Source organism: Colletotrichum higginsianum, chromosome 2 (assembly GCF_001672515.1).
Source record: "Colletotrichum higginsianum IMI 349063 chromosome 2, whole genome shotgun sequence".
Lineage (NCBI taxonomy): Eukaryota > Fungi > Ascomycota > Sordariomycetes > Glomerellales > Glomerellaceae > Colletotrichum > Colletotrichum higginsianum.
In genome coordinates this window covers 4,003,030-4,019,662 of record NC_030955.1, presented here as the reverse complement: position 1 = coordinate 4,019,662, position 16,633 = coordinate 4,003,030, and the positions used below count along the sequence as shown (strand labels likewise).

General features: G+C 56.9%; 3 protein-coding genes across 3 annotated transcripts; 2 read left to right on the top strand and 1 right to left on the bottom strand.

Moving 5' to 3' along the window:
• Positions 1–2,101: 2,101 nt before the first annotated feature.
• CH63R_02914 (uncharacterized protein) lies at positions 2,102–2,530 on the top strand (the record flags this gene model as incomplete). Its single annotated transcript, XM_018297889.1, has 3 exons — positions 2,102–2,139; positions 2,169–2,439; positions 2,516–2,530. The coding sequence occupies 3 exons, from the start codon at positions 2,102–2,104 to the stop codon at positions 2,528–2,530; spliced, it is 324 nt and encodes a 107-aa protein (XP_018162705.1).
• Positions 2,531–10,143: 7,613 nt separating this feature from the next.
• On the bottom strand, positions 10,144–10,335 carry CH63R_02913 (uncharacterized protein; the record flags this gene model as incomplete). Its single annotated transcript, XM_018297888.1, has 1 exon — positions 10,144–10,335. One exon carries the CDS (start codon positions 10,333–10,335, stop codon positions 10,144–10,146), a length of 192 nt encoding a protein of 63 aa, XP_018162704.1.
• A 2,393-nt stretch (positions 10,336–12,728) lies between these two features.
• On the top strand, positions 12,729–15,429 carry CH63R_02912 (uncharacterized protein; the record flags this gene model as incomplete). Its single annotated transcript, XM_018297887.1, has 3 exons — positions 12,729–13,751; positions 13,930–15,318; positions 15,382–15,429. The coding sequence occupies 3 exons, from the start codon at positions 12,729–12,731 to the stop codon at positions 15,427–15,429; spliced, it is 2,460 nt and encodes an 819-aa protein (XP_018162703.1).
• Between the last annotated feature and the right edge of the window lie 1,204 nt (positions 15,430–16,633).

Below are 16,633 nucleotides of genomic sequence, written 5' to 3'. Positions count from 1 at the left end.
ATCGGCCAATGTGGTCTGTATGCCCTCTGCCGCATCCCCGCCGTTTCGTCAGGCCAAGACGATGGCGAGCGACGCCGGGGCAACTCCTCGTCAGCAAAAGAGTCTCCCTCCACGTACTTGTGCCTTACACCCTGGCGACCTGGACCCCTAGAGTGCTCGTCGTAGACGGGCCAAGTCGTCCAGAGGACTCTCGATCCCTGCCGATCACCGTTGCCAACCCGGACCACTCTTGTATACGGGGCGCCAGGAGATGCCGATCGAACAGGAGACTGTGGCAAAGGCTCGACGGTTGATAGTTAAAAGAGAGGGAAAAAAAGGGGCTCATTACATCAGGCTCGTCTCGAGCGCTTGGCATGAGGGGATTTGTGAGCAAACTCGCTTCGTCAGCGGATTCATCTCACGCGCGGCTGGTAAAGAGGTTCGGTGCCCAGATTGCGCGGGCGCGCCAGAAACCAAACGGGACAAACTCATATAGCAACGCGGTCAAACAATCAATGCTTCAAAGGTGTTCACCAGCACGACTGTTCCGCTCAGCCCGCCAACCCTCAAAGCAGAGTATTCGGGGACGCAAAGCCCCCCCCCCCCAAGTTACCTCGTCTAGACAAACTCGTCACGGCTACCAGACTTTCCCGCGTCTGCAACCAGCTGCATCGTGGCAGACGAAGACGCCCGTGACGGCCGTGACAGTGACCGTGACCGAGGTTGGGGCTCGAGACGACGTAGGGTGAGTTGCAGTTCGATGTACTCTCTGACCGTGGTTCTGGGTTGGATTCGAGGCGGCCAGACGATCTGTCTTGAGTCCTTGAGAGATGATGGGAGGTATATTTGGCTTGCTGCCTCAAGTGGCAGGACCGCTTCATCTCCACCACTCGAGTAGTCACGAACTCGAGTTGTTGTATTATCGCCCTCGTGACGGCTCTGTGTCTTGCATGTCACCCAAAAAGCCGTTGCCGGGTCGTGTCATCTTCGAGACTACTGCTTGGGATGTCGTCAACCGATGTTTGCTCTCAGGCACTGCCTCACAAGGACTACAACTTGATGTTGTCGCATCGGTCTTGCTCTCCAGTTCCAGCAATATGGGCTGTACACGCCAAAACACATTCCGCCTTGCCACTTTGGTGTTTTTTGAACAAACAGTCTCGCACTCTGCTCGGTCAAGGACGTTACTGACCGCGACCGAGGGATCCCCAACAGGTCATGCTGGCTGACGTCTCGTCCTCAAGTAGTCGAGTCCCAACCGCTGAATACCTATGGCTTGTCTCTTGGGAGCTCGCAATTTCCCCGGGGGCCCATTTCTGCGAGGAACTATCCATCTTCAGGCAAGGACATCAGCCTCACTGACCCTGCTGGGCAAGCCAACGAAAGGCTTTTCCTTTGCCCTAGAACCCCCCCCGCCCCCCTTTGGCCCAGGAGCCTTCCTCGAGAAACAGCACTCTCAACCCGTGAACCTTCTATGAAGTGCTGCTAGTTGGGCAACCTGGGTCACGCGTGTCTGGCTCAGGCCAGAGGCAGCAACACCCGCCTCGGAAAGGGTCTGCTGAGGTTGCAATCCCCTGAGCCAGTGCGTCAGTAGTCGGTCCCTTGAACCGTAACAATCACACCCATCGCGGCCGAGCCCATTCGGTAGCGTCGTTCTATTCCCCTCGAGATGCGTTTGCGTTGTCTCGAGACAGCCACTCGGCATTCTCTGCAGCATTGCCGTGGTCCCTATCCGTTACCCCCCCCAGCTCTGTCGCGGCCACTGGGTCTTCGTCTCATGGCATCAATTGGGTATATGGTATGAGGACAGCACGCCTCGTGATGTCACTGGACTACTCTCCAAAAAAAAAAAAAAAAGGCCCAAAAAGCAGAGAGAAAGAAAGAGAGACTAGAATCTCCGGTCGATACTCATGTTGGACATGTCCCTGCACCAGACTGTGAAACATAACAATCTGTGAACCTGCCCAACGATGGTCTTGCTATCCAGCAAAGCCTGCTATTTCGAGCAGTTTTCGAGCAGCGTCTGGCAGGCCCTAGATCCTATAAGCGTCGTGAGATACATCATGTGGGGAGGGCCGTACGTCGAACCGCGAAACCGCGCCTGGCCTCCGCGCTTGCCAGCATGCACGACGGGAGCGGTCGACCGTCGACGGATTATCCGTATGCTTGCTTCCCTTGTTCGGTCCCAGGCCGACCACCTCCGCCGGGATCGGATACACGCTGGCAACGCCAACCGGCGACGAAGCCAGCCTGCCGGCGGACGAACCGCCCCGCAAAAACCGGATCGACGCCGGCATCTCCGGCCGCCGGCGGACGAGCGTGGGTTACCGGGTCGTGTGCACCCGCGCGCACTCTGACCCATCGGGTAGCATCCGGTCTTCCTCACCACCCATTGCCACAGCCACGCTCGGGATAGACCGCGTCGACACCTCGCACGGCATGAGAAGCTTCAAGAAAGGCGTACGCCCCCATCGGAAACCCAACCCCTCCCTCAGCCTCACCCGGCCGACCGCCTCGCATATTTTCCCTTCCGCAGCCGCATACGGCGTGACATCCCATCCATCGGGTTCGGACGCGGTGACACCTGTGCTCCTCTTGCCCTCCCCACCCCGTCTTTCGTTCGTCCCACATAGATGAGAGACGGACTTTGCCAAAGAGCGCCCTTCCTCGTGGAACGTCACTTCCCTTCGGGAGAGGCAAGACTCTTGAGGCTGGGCGGTCAGCCCCAGGGCTACGGGTCGCCTGTGCCGGACGCGATCTCGAAGACACAAGTCATGCGGTGTGTGCGTGTGTACGACGAGGCACTGCAGCTAGTCACGTACCGGGGTGGACCGGAACACCGTCTCGCAGCCGGCTGGAGTGTGACGACCGACCACTTACACCCGGCTTGGTCTCTCGGAACGAGTGACGCTGCCGAAGGCTGAGTGGAGACTCCGAAGGGGTGGCGGGCGGAGACAAGACAGAGAGAAAGGGACAGACAGACAGACAGACAGACAGACAGAAATGTAGAAAGGGCGGTGATGGCTCCATCTGCAAAGCAACGCTACATGCCAAATGCTCCAGTCAAGTGGCTCATGTGAGTCTTCCATCATTGGAAGGTCGTCCCGGCGGAGGGAGCGCCTGCGTTGCAATATTGAGCACGGTATCGCTTTTCCAAGGCCTTTTCGCTCCCACGTAGTGTGGTACGACCGGTCCAAAAGTCCAACCGTCGACGGCGCCCCGTGGGCGGGGAATAACAGAGCGTCTTAAGACCTCAACGGCGGGGGTCCTCGTCCAAGAACGGGTTCCGTCCTCAGAGTCGGTGGAAGATAGGGCCCCAACGGGGAGAGGGGGGGCTTCCGATTCGGGACCTAGGCCGTGTGCCGTGCCGTATCGGGTAGGGTTTCTGGTCGAGGCGGACTTCCCAGAATGGCGGACCATTGGACCGGGATGTTTGGATCTGTTAGCTATTCAGGGGGAAGGGGGGGGGGGGCTCTTTTTACCACTTGGGAGAGGCAGGCCGCGTTACGGTGCCATTCAAGTGTATCTACGAGATCGGAGGAAAGACGGGCGTGGCGCGCGGCCGCTTCATCTCGGCCCTGCTGCCGTTTCCAACCATGAAAACTGCCTGGGCATTCGGCAGCTCTCGCTTCTCTTTTCTCTTTTTTTTCTTCTTCTTTTTCCGTCTTCACATTTTGGCTTTCTTCTTTTCTTTAGGGGGTTTAATTCCAAGTCGGCGCACGTATCTTGATTTGACCGACTCTCGCTAATCGGCTCACGGAAGGACTGCGAGCGTGTATGTGTGTGTGCGTGTGCGTGTCATGCTCCGGCGCTACCGTCTCTTGCCCTTACAACGATGAGAAGCTGAGTCTCCCATGGACCATGGGAGACAAGTTATGAAAAAGAATGCGGGGGCTCCCGGCTCACCGCAAGTGATCTGTCATCCGGAAATAGGGACGTCCTCGTCAGTTTGACAGACCCCCCCCGGAGGGGCTCTCGGGATTACTACCACTGCCACGGGGGTCGGGTGGAGGAGGAATCAGGATGAGCAGCAAGATGGGCAGCAGGATGGGCAGCAGGATGGGGGGCCCTGCAAGATATCACTAGCATGGCGGGCTTGCGTGCCTTTGCTGCCTCTCTGCCCTGCCCTGCATCGCCTAGTCGTCACTTGCAGCGCCCGGGTTGCGCCTTTCTGCAGCTAGAACTTGCTTCGAAGCACAACCCAGCGCTCTTATTCCTCTCTCTTTCTCTCTCTCTCTCCCCGTCCCTTCTCTGAGGCCATCTGCAACATAGTCGCACAGGGCCCGCCAGGACGGACAACGGACGGGCGTCGTCTCTGGTGGAATGATCGCCTCCCGTCATCGCGCCGCGATTGGCCGTCCGTGCGATGGCGTTTGTGGGTTCTCGAGCCGTGATGGTTGGGATGCTGGCCGACCGGGACGCACGACACGACGACGCCACGCTACATAGAAACCCACAATCTTTTCTGAATCGTGGGGCCGACGATGCAAGATGCTGTGCAAGTTGCATCCGGGGAGTGACCCAGCCCCCCCCCCCCCCTTTTTTTTTTTAAAATTTTTTTTTTATACTTCTTTTCCTTTTTTCCTTTCTGCGACCGAGGACGTGCATCGTGGTTATGGCACTGGGCGTCCGTGGCTTGCGGCGCAAATCTTTGTGTGGAGGGGAGGGGGGGTTATGGTGAGGCAGGTCGGGGCGGTGACAGCTCTCGACAATTTCCACATCTCGCCTGTGAGCACGGTGGAAGAGCGCTGGCCAAACAACCGACGTTGGAGCTCGTGAAGCGTAGACTCTACCGACGGTTATTGGGTGACGGGACGGCCACTGGACCTGGAGATGGCGAGGCGCGGACACATCGTCGACTGTCGGCGGCTCTCGAGTCATTCTCCCGCGGTTTGCTCGGCCAAGGGACCCTGAGGTCCCGCCACTTGCTCGCCTCAAAATGCAGTGCATTCTTCCAGGGACTCGGGGATGTCGTCTCGTTGGCTGCTCCGGCAGAATCCCGAAGCGATCACTGCCGAGTTGGAGTTGGCCCGCGGGTGCCACGAAGATCACGATAGGACAATCTCCACCCCAGACGGGCCACCCGCCCTAACAATATCAACCCTCTCCCGAGTCCCACGCCTGTCGAGGAGAGAATGAGGTTTGCCTTACTCGAGATCCAGGAAACTACGTGCGGATACAGAGCACACGAGTATACATCACTTTGGCACAGGGGCCGCCTCCGGGCGGATCTGTGCAAGGCGCGCGTGTCCGTCTGTCGAGGGCTGTTTGAATCCGGGGCGAATCTGAGAATCGCGTCGATCTCCTCCCCCCGCAGGGCCTGAGCTGCACGAGTTGTGCGTGCGTGAAGCCGCAGCGTTGCAGCGGTTGGCATCTGAGGGTGCCATGTGGCGACCAATAATGGCTCGCGATTGATTCCCCGCATCGAAGGAGATGCGTCGAGGGATTCGAGGTCACCTTTGAACTGGGAGTCTGAGAGAAAAAGAAAAGAGAGGAGAAAAAAGAAACCACTGAGTCCTTCCGTTGTTATTGCCCGTGCGGCCGCGCCATCGTGTCTTGTTGGCGTTGTTGGTGGCGTGTGGGCGGACGCGCTGGCGAGCAAGGATATGTCTCTCGGGCTCAGACTCAGATTCAAACCCAGACTCTTCGTCTCTCAGACTTTCCCCCCTTCCTCTCAGTGTAGGAAAGAAGAAGAAGAAGAAGAAGAAGAGAAGAGAAGAGAAAAGAAAAGAAAGCATCGAGGTGCCAAATGAGTTAGTAGTAGTAATGAGATTGAAACGGCCGAGCGCTTGATACCCGCATGGGCTAGTCCAGACGTTGAGGACCCAAGAAAGACACCCACCACCCGTCTTCCCCTCGCCAATCGAACAGTTCGAGAACGTAGAGGAAAGCATCGACCAAAGGCAGGGAAGTTGCTGGACGGCGTCGTTGCGAGTCTGGATCACTCAATCGACCGGGTTGGGGGAGGGGCCGTAGAAGCCATTCTTGCTTCGGGATACTCAGCGAATGGGCGAATGACACCACTCGACTCTCGAGACACTCCGTGGCACATTGTTCATGGTCGAACATCGAGTGCCGAGACACGCCTCGACCACGGCAGATGATGTTTCTTTTGAAGCTGCAACGAACGAACCTGGCGTCTTGGATCAATTGGGGATTCGTCGGGTCATCGGCCACAAACAACAAGAGGCGTTTGGTTTCGCAGAAAACCGGCCGGCTTGGCGGTCCAGAATGCTTCGCTTCGCCCAATCTTGTTGAGAGAGATGCCCGCGTCATCAAGATCGAGATCGAGAGATTTCAAGGGCAGACTCGCATTGTGGATGGGGTCTCTCTCTCTCTCTCTCTCGCTCTCTGCGCCTAGCGTAGGTGATCTTGTTTGTCCCCCCATCCCCTCCCCACTGCCGGCACCCAGCGTCGAGGTAGCATCGTGACATGGGGTCTGGCATCGACGAGGAAGCTTCGCCGTTTAGGTCCGGCGAAGTGGAGGATGGGATGATTCGAGGGTGATTCGCGGAGGGTTTGCTCCAGAAGTGTGTGCGAGTGAGAGACCGCTCCACAGGAAGCACCCGAAACTCTGTCGATGATGCCCCCCCTACCGTCCGAAACCGCGAGGAATGGACGAGATGAACCTCGATGCATCTGCAGGGCTCAACTCTGTTTCTGCCATCCACCAACAGACGCGGCTGTCATTCGACCTCGGGGCAGAATTTTATTTTTGATGACATGGAGCTGTGTGTACGTAGTACCTGTCACGGCCAAAGCTCCCCCCCCCAATGGCGATGTGTTGCCCGCCGCGAAAGCATCGGCGTTTGGGACGGCCGTTTCAAGCCAGACGGCGGCTCGTTTCCAACGAGATTTTGGGCCTGTTGTAATCTGGCGAGTGTATGGGTTGCAGCACCCGCGAGAGCCGGCTGCTTTCTTCCCCTTCGGACGATGTCATCCGTGGGTATCGCCGCGAGCGTGGAGCTGGCTGCCTGTCATTAGCCCTGGGAAGCTGGTCGGTCACCGGCAGACGAGCACTTGACGCCCATCAGCTGCTTGCCTCCCATCGTCCTTCAATCTCGTTCGAAGCCGCTCACGGTCTCCAACTCGGTCATCACCTGACTCTGAGCGCTGCCTTCAGCTGTCCCTCACGCTTGGGTGCATTGCAGTCACCACCCACGAGATGGAAGGGGGGGACATGGGCGCGCATCACCCAAAGTGCTCCCCGGGTATCCCTACTCCGTAGCCGACATGGCCCAATCTCTCCGGATCAATGCAAGAATGATCGGCCCTGGAAAGCCCATAACGTCTTTGGGGGGGAGCAGGAAACAGCCACCGCCGAAGGCCCCGCAGGGCTGAACTGTTGGCCGTGTATCACTCACTGTCCGTCCGTCCAGGTCAGGTGATAGAGGACTGTAGTTAGTGAGTTGTGCGCTACACGCAAAGAACAGGATAGAAGATGGGTGGGGTGGGCTGTAAATTGGTTGCGACTGGGACCCCCCATCCCCTGTACATCATGCTGGTGGGGGGGGCCGTCTCTGGAGTCTGTGCCACTGTGGTTGTTGCTAGGAAGTGGAAGCCTTTCATTTCCAAGGCATGAGATTCAAGCGGAAGGGGCCCAGGGGGGGAAAGCTCGTGTGCGGAGTCGTTGGTTGGGGGGAATGGGGACGGCCAAGGGGTTTCTCCGGCCAGATCATATCAAGTGCATCGTACACCATGCCTATGTGCGCGGATGCTGTCAATTTGCCAGGAACTTACCGGACCTCACCGGGCCTCACCTGGTCTCACCGACATCTTCACATTGTGCAGAAGACGCCGGCCTAGCTACGTTCTCTGTACGAACCCGTCTGGCCAGGGAGATGCGTCATTGTGTCACCAGGGTTTTATTTATTCATTTATTGTTGTGTACTTGATCCCTTCTTGTGCTAGACCCGGCACGAAAAAAAATGTTTTACATACGATTGCTTGCTTGCTTGCTTGCTTGCTTGCTTGCTTGCAGCAGCTTGCTTGCGACGGCACCGCACATCCATCCCCATCGGCAGGGGCACCGGAAAGTTGTAGGGGGCCGCAACGCCGCAACGCCGCCAAAAATCGATCAGGACCCGTTGGTAAGCATGCCAGCCCCCGCTAGCCTGCTAGCGTTGCGCCCACCAGTCCCATCAGTCCACCACCAGCACCCATCCCCGTTTACCGTTGATTGTTGTCGACCTTGGCCCGCTTTCAGCCTGTAGGAATCTCGTGTATGCTTGTCGTGGCGGTCGTCGCGCTCGTGCTTGTGTGTCGTCGCCACTCGCGGTACGAGATGGATTGTATGTACTCTGTACAGTTACCAAGTGGACCGGGCGTCGTTGCCGCCCCTTTGCATCCAAGTGTTGATGAGTCCCACGTACAGCATACCTCGAATGTCTCTCTTTCTCTCTCTCTCTCTATCTCCTTCTCGCTCCCTCCTCCACCGCTCCCATCTGTATCTCGTGTGTCTACTACCGACGACCCGTTAGTCGCTGGTCGCTGGTCGCTGGTCGCTAATCCGACCTGTCGTGTGGACCCCTAGCTGATCTTTCGCCATCGTCGACTAAATATAGGTCTTCAGGGCTCGTACGCGAATGAGAGAGAAGACGATCGAGGAGTCAAGAATGAAGGAGGAAAAAGACAAGAGCCGGCAGCGAGGTTATGAGCAAAGCCACTCTAGTGCGCGAGCCCCTAGTAAGCCGATGGTGAACCGCATCCAAGTGTCGTTGGGCTGCAGCCAACATCATAAAGGCTGGCTCTCAACGGCGGCGGTGGATGGTTTTGCAATTGGTAATCCATTGCCGTCGGAGCCCATCTACTGCAGATCATTGGGTTGGTACGCGTACTGTAAGACTAGCTGGTCACAGAGGCTGTCCGTGGAGTGCGTGTGGTGGTCGTCCGGATGTAAAGTGCATCATCGTCCGGCTCAGGTGACAAGGCGGTGGTGCTGCTGTTGCTGATGCCGCCAAGCTGCCGAGTTCATCACCAACACTCACACTCCTCTCCTCCCCCTCCCCCCTTTTTCACTCCCCCCCCGTCGGCGACCACCCGGACGCCCAGGCCAACCAGACCAAGTCCGGCAGCAGCTCCAGACGTCCTCCGTTCAACGGACCCGCAGATTGGCTCCTTGCGCTCTGGAGTGAGATACAGACCTCATGGTAGGAGGGGCAGGAGTGGCCCTGGTATTTCACACCCATTCGGAACAGGGGACGCCATCCCTTCCGATATGCACGTAGCTCGACGGATACCTCAGACTGGCAACTTGCAAGGCAAAGCCACCACCGCGGTGGGGTACTATGGAAGCCAAATACGGGGAGGGGGAGTGTGTTCCCTTGTTCAACTTCTCTCCGTATCCGCCGCTGATTCATCCCCTACGCAGCAGATGACATTCATTGACCGACGATTGCACTGCACTGCACTGCCTAAGGGGGGAGAGACACCGCCAGAGACAAGACTGAGGCGACCGAGGTCGTCATTGGTTGATGGCGAGGGTTGGGTATGCTGTTGTTGTTTTGGTACCGCCGTGGCGGTCTGTTGTCTAGCAGTAGTCCGCTGAGCGATGCGCTGACGAGTGTCGTGTCGCTTGATGCGATCGACAGGCGGGTTGATCATTAAGCCGAGGAATCTGCGGTTCGTTCCACCGTGTACACTACGGGATAGCTCGATGGACGATAGTGCGAGTGTGCGTGTGTGCCACAATCCCGAAGAACCGGCTCTTTCAGTTTCAGCACCACCTCTGGCTACGAATCCGTACAGTGCTGTGGTGTACCTTGCGTAAGGGTCCTCGGGTGAAGAAGGTATTAGTTAGTGTATGGTCGTCGTGTGTCATAGACAGTAGCGCAGACGCTGGTGGGAGATGGCTGGGCGCTGGGCGTTTCGTTCCCGCCTCCTATCCGCATCACAGTCAGTTGCGCTCATGTTTGTTGTTGTCTCTGGAACCGGCGCTGCGTCTCCTGAATGCGGCATCTCATCTCATCTCATCTCCTCTCTCGGGTGTCGTCTGACTGTGCGTGCCTGTGTGCCCGTGCCGTGCCCGCGCCCGTGCCCGGTGCCGCGTACATCGTAGTCTCCAGCTGGGGTTTTGTGGAGGTTGTGTTGGCCCCCTCTTGAGTCTTTGGTGTACATCAACAGCAGAGCAGTGAGCGACGAGGGAGAGGTGCGTCGCCTGTGCTCTTATTTGTTGTGCGTCTGCGTGTGATTCTTGCAGCAGCGCGCTCTCGCCTTCCGGTGCGTCGTCAGAGTGCGTCCTGTCCAATCCCATGTCGCGCCGGCGTGTTCCAGGACGTACGGAGGCGAGGCGGGAGGGCGGGGGACGGGACACTGGCGCGTCGAGATGTTGTGGTGTCGCCGTGTCGGGAGCGTCATGTTGGTTGGCAGCTAGACTCTGGAGGGAGAAATCTACCTACGTAGGTACGAATATACAACGTGGGTAGGTAGGCAGGCATGCGCAGCAATGCAATGTTTTTGTTGTTTCCTCAGGAGGCGGCGCCCCAGCACTCTTGGGCTCTGGAAGCGGGCATTTTCAGTCGTTCAGGAGCAACAGGAGCAGGAGGAGCAAGGGGTAGCGTGGTGATGATTCGCTGCCCCTCGACCGGTTGCCCAATAACAGCATGCCAGAATTCTCCAGGGCCGAGAGACATTTCCCTCGACGAAGGAGACGCGTACCGGCCATTCCTGTTTAGGTCGCATGGGGGGGAGGGTTTGAGGAAGATCCGCCCTGTGTGCGTTGCTAACGACGGGGGCTTCATGTTGATGCTAATGAGATGTTGTTTCACACAGGGCCCGACCGTGTCCGCCTCGTCCTCATCGCCGTCCCCGTTCATCATCCTCCCGTCACCGTCGAGGTCTCTTTTGAAGATTCCGTCGAGATGGCGATTCATCAGTCGCTTCTGCTTCTAACTCTGCTTCCGTTCGTGCTTCTGTTTTCTAACTCTCTCTCTCTCGCTATCTGTTACCGTCAGTGTGCCGAGGCAACTAATGAAAAGAAAAGAAGGGGGGGGAAACGGACTGCACTGGACTGAGTAGTAAACGAGAGGCCATGTCAAAGAGGAAGCAAGGCGACAGACAGGCAGAGCAGACGGGGAAACACTCGAATGTTCTCACTTCGCCTCGCCCCCCCGGTTCACCGCACTTGCAGGACTAATTCAGGCCAGTCAGACACGAGGGCGTCCGACAAGGGGCCCCGGCCCACCGTGGGAAAGCACAGGGTACATGGGATCAAGGGTGCATAGCTAGGCATAGGGGACCGAAGATGTGCATTGAATGCTGTGCTGTGTGAAGTCCCCTCCGCACCAAGTTTCGCAGCAGCGGTACCTCTAGTTGTCCGTCTCCATAGTGGAACTCCATCATCGCCTGGCTCCAGCAGGCCAATGCAGCATCGGTACGATACCCAAAAACCTTCCCATTTGGCAATCTCCATTTCGACCCTTCTAAATCCACACGCCCCCCAAGGCTCGAGGCACCAATTCCGCCCATTTGCCCAGTTGTGTCCTTGTGAGAGAGACTCCTGCTCCTCCTCTCTTCCCAGGAACTCCCTCTCACCACACCCGACTTCCTCTCTGTGTATCCCCTCAAAAAAACAATCCCGTTTCTTCTCTTTCCTTCCTTTCCCCCTTCTTCCTTCTGTACCCCCCCCTCTTCTATCACCTCTCTGCCCTCAATCCTGACGTTCCCCCGAGAACCCCAACTCATCCCATCGACGTGCCCCCTTTTTTGTTTTGAACTGCCCCAAAAAAGATTTCACGATATTCCAAAGTTTCCTTGACTCTCAGGGTCCTTGCTAGGCGTGGTCTCCATATCCGATTGCCCCGGTCTATCGATTGCCTCCCGAACACACCTCGCTTTATCCCTCGGCTGTTCTGAGTTCCCGTTGTTTTCTCTCCTTTCTGCTTCCTGCTCATCCGTCCCTACGAAACCGAAGAAAAACACAAACTACTGCGCCCTTCCTACACTTTACGACTGCATATCTCCTTTCCTGTTTTGTTTCTTTTGTGAACCGAATACTCGAAGAACCAACGCTCTCCATACTACACACACCCGACGAACGAGACGAGCTCGCCTGGCTGATTCGGTGCCATCATACACCGCATACCTACCCGACGATTACTTCGCTGCGAAACCGAGCCGGAATACGAGTGCCTGAAATCCCCATGTTCTTGGCCGACTGCTAGCTCTGCTTCGAGGTGTCTCTGTGACACTTGGTCTGCTATCCTGTCGACCTGCACCCTTACTCTCCAGAAGGACTGTTTCGCGGTAATAGCGAAATACCTTGCCCCCCCAAAATAGACGAATATCTCGTCTTCCTCCTGGCCGCAGGCGACCTTCCGATTCTACAATCACTACTTGATTCTAAACGCTGCTTCCGTGTTTCACGTCGCAGAACCCACAACAAAGCGAATAGCTTGGTCATCTTGCCTTCCCCTGCGGTCAAATTGAAAAAAATAAAAGGTTCGTGGCACTTGCGTTCTCCTGCCTCTCGCAGACACCCTTCGCCATGACACATTGCACCAGCATCAGCCGCCGTGTACTCCAAATGACAGTCTGCCGCTGCTGATACTGGTCTTGAACTTGTCAAGCTAACACCTCCGTCTGTTCAGTGTAGACTATTTCCACCCAGGAAATTGCTGACCAGCACGTCATCCACGACATCCCGGCGTCCTATCCCGGGTCTTGTATGAACTTGAGCAAGTTGTGAGACTAAGCGACTGGCAAAAGGGAATTCGATCGGCACTTCTCTGTCGTTGGCGGGTGCTTGGAATATGGCCGCGTTGGTTCAAACGTATCCTCAGCAGACCAGCACTGTCACCACCCTCGAGTCGAGATCCTCCGGCAACATGATGCCCGCACAAGCACAGGCCAACCAGCAATACATGGCTGCCCAGCAAGCACAGAGAAACTTCTCTGGCGCCGGCGTGTATCGCGGGAGCAACACCCCCCAGCCGTATGCCTTCACCACCACCCCGAGCCTGAACACCAACGGCCAGTGGCAACAGTACGGTAACGGACACCGCACGGCGTCTTCTCCCGCCGTTCCGACGCAGGGCGTGATCCATGGACATGATGCCAGCCGGTCGCGCCATGCCGGAACCGCGTCAATGTCCAACATTGCCTACAACACCCACGGCATGGGAACTAGCAAAGGTGGATCGAGGGATGACTCGGCGATTCCTGCTGCCCGCACAAATCTCCAGGCCCCAAGGCCACAGTCGGCGTATTTGGCAGGCAGCACAACACCACAGCAGATGACGCTCGCTCAGGCCCCGGGGACTAAGACCACGCCTGATAGGTACCGGCGCCCGGCTCTCCAACACCAACAGCAGCAGCAGCAGCAACAACAACAACAACAACCTCGCCAAACTAGTGCTCCGTCGGGCTCAGGCATGGCGACCGTTAGTCATCTGTACAATCCCCCCGAACAGAAGAGCGTGTCAGTGCGAGGCCGAACGCCTTCTTACCAGGGCAGGCCAAACAGCTACTACGGTGCGGCCGACGACATGCAACTGAATCGGCAGCAAACCGATGACGGCAAGCGACTGAGGCGGCGCAGCATGCACTCGCTGGATTCCGCCGAATATCCCAAGCCGCTAACCCCACAGCAATTCCCTCGCTCGGAAGAATCCACCCGTCCCGACCGCGGTAAAACAACAACTCCCAAAAACAACGACAAGACGCTCCGCATTGTTTCCACCCTCGCACCTCCTGCCGACAACAACATGCATGCCCATAATGGCAGCGCCGAAAGCCTCGCATCGAGCCGAAGCAGTCATTCACGTCCATCTTCGGTGAGTGACCTTTCCGCCCGCCCTCCTTCATTTCCCATGCCGTTTTTTTTTGTTGTTTCCCCTCCCTCGATTGGTAGCGGCGGCGTCGCCCTCGTTTCCCCCCTTGGATTGCCCAATCGCGCATCGGCCCGATCATCCTGAATCGTTGTTCTTTGGCTAACAGGGTTATTTCCGTCAGTCTGCCACCCGCGGCGTACCCACCCCCACGGCCAACCCCTCTTCCTTCTCAACTCCTTCCAGCCCAGAAGACGGCTCATCGAAACAAGATTATCCCAAACTTGTGAACATCCCGCCACGAAGTTCGTCATCAGATGCGGCTAAAAGGCAGTCTACGTCCTCTCCCCTCTCCAAGCCGGTGACCATGGCGACCGACTCGAGCCCTCAAAAACCACCCTCCTCTCTAGGCGACGCCCCGCAACAGCCTTCGTCTCAGAGCACGTCTGCATCCAACGCTGCCAACACGAGCAGCCCGGCCGCCCAGCATCTGGCTGCGATTAACCAAAAGAACACAAAGTCGAAGAGCAAGACATCCCGACTGCGCAGGGCCTTTTCGTTTGGCAGCGCTGCCGACTTCAAGAAGGCCGCCGGCCCTGATGTCACCACACCTCTCGACGCCAACAATAACGCTGCCGACCCGTCCCGATTGCACAAGGACCCGACGCCGGACGAGATTTACGATGCCGAACAGGCCGCCATTGCCAGGAAGCAGGAGGAGGGAGGAATTGGAAACAACATCTACGGTGGGCGCCTCTTCTCTAGCTCGACGGACAACCTGTCAATTTCGTCGACTGCCTCGTCTGCTTCCATCATGATCCGTAAGATGGGTCGTGGCATGAAGAAGAGCACGCGAAACCTCGTTGGCCTGTTCAGACCCAAATCCGTCATTGGTGTCCCGGCCGCCGACGCGCTGGCTCCGGAAGCCAGCCAGGCTGCCGTGTCCATGATCACCGTTGAGGCCGAAAAGGTCAACGTCAACGCTGATCCCCGTACGCAGAACGGTGGCGGCACTGGATTCCCCCACCTGGAACGAAACTCGCTCGACATCTCCAACACCCCCAGCATGGTGTCGGAACGCGCCGGAAGTTCTGGCGCCGATAGCGCCCGGAAGAGCATTGTCGGCAGCGATAAGGAGCGGGCCGAGGTGCTTGCGTCTGTCAGGAAGGGTATCCTGAAGCACAACAATAACAACAACCGATCGACCAGCCCCGCTCGTGACCGCGGTCCCAACTTTGAGCTCCCCGCGATCCCCCACATGGCCGACTCACCCATTTCGACGGCCCCAAGTACACCCAACGACGACGCACAAGGCCACAAGCGATCCGGATCTGTTGCCATCGGCACCGAGGACTACTTTATGACGGCTCTCAGGCTCCGTCAAGACACAAAGAGCGCTCCCGGAACGCCGTCAGGGTCGACAAAGAGAAGCGCGACCTTCTCGCCGAGGATCATTTTCCATGACACGTGGCCCAGCGGCGAGTACGATCGCAGGGGTGAAATCGCAGCCTGCAACCGCCTGACGCCCATGTTGGCCCAGCAGATCAAGGAAGAGCTCAACACGTTCAAGATGGTATGTAACGCAGCGAACAAGCAACTCTTGTTTCTATCCCGTGCAATGCTAATTCTCCAACAGGAAATGGAAGTCCACGAAACCTCCAAGATTTATACGCACTTCTTTTAACGATGGCTACGCCTGCAAAACGGAATCTTTCCACCTTTGCTTCTTGATGATGGGCACCGACGCCCAATCATGTATTTGAACCACATTTACCATCCAACGGCGTTCAGGAACAGCATCGTACGGTGTCAGGGCGTTTACTTGATTAGCATTTTCTTGCCCGGCTGAAAAGCCTTTTTTTCGGCCGCCCATTGTCGATTAATTCTCTTATTTCATCTTTTACAACGGGCAGGTTGGCACACGATGACGGCGGCCGGACTGACGGGGGGTGGTCTTGAGTGACCTGGCCAGTCAGTGCAGAAAACAGGCCGAGAAAAGACCTGTTTGCATTCAAACAGCCATCACACGGATCTCGAGGACGCGACGGCGGCAATGACTTGTGGCCTCGAACCGTCGGACGCATTCTTTGTTATCAGATGGGCCCAGGCCCTCTCTGACGGACATGATGCATACATACTCTGTGGAGGTCTCGCGGTTCTCGCACTCGGGATTTGGTCAAGCTTTATTGTGTCGGTATTTGCTTTGTCACAGGGGTGGTCAAATGACTTTTTCTTTATCTGTTGGTTCTATTCCAGTTACATGGTCGCCTTCTAGTTCGTGGGGTTGAGAGGAGGCAGAATAGAGTGTGTGGCTTTTTTCCCATCCCAAAACAGTGTCTTTAGTCTCAGCGAGGTCTCGATGCTGGTATCGACCGCTCCAGCGAATTGAAAACATTTCAGAGCGGATTGAACCGGGATGGAAAAGGAAGGCCTTTCACCCTATTTCGCATGTGAAAGCCGCTCTGCATTCACCGCTGTGGCCATTTTGAATGGAGTTTGTGCGTGCCTTGGCCTGTCCGACACAGTCTCAGCACGAAATTCAGATACCTAAGCATCGTTGCCCCCAGAACATGCAGTCCGCCCGTACGTGTCAGATTTGTCAGAGAGGTACTTCGTGCTTCGTACCTAGGTACGTACAACAAGTACAACAGGTATTCAGGTACTTTCGCGGGTGGGGGCGACGTTTGCCCACGTCTAACCTTATTCCGTGTCTACACCAATCAGATAAGATGAATTGATTGAGGGGCTCTCAGCCTCGCGCCTTCTCCTGCAAGGCTCGGGAAAATTTCTGTCTACCCCGTCTCGCACTATCACGCGACGACGAACGACACAAACGACACGCGACCTGCGATGCCACACTCTGTCGCATAGCCTGTTTTCAATACACT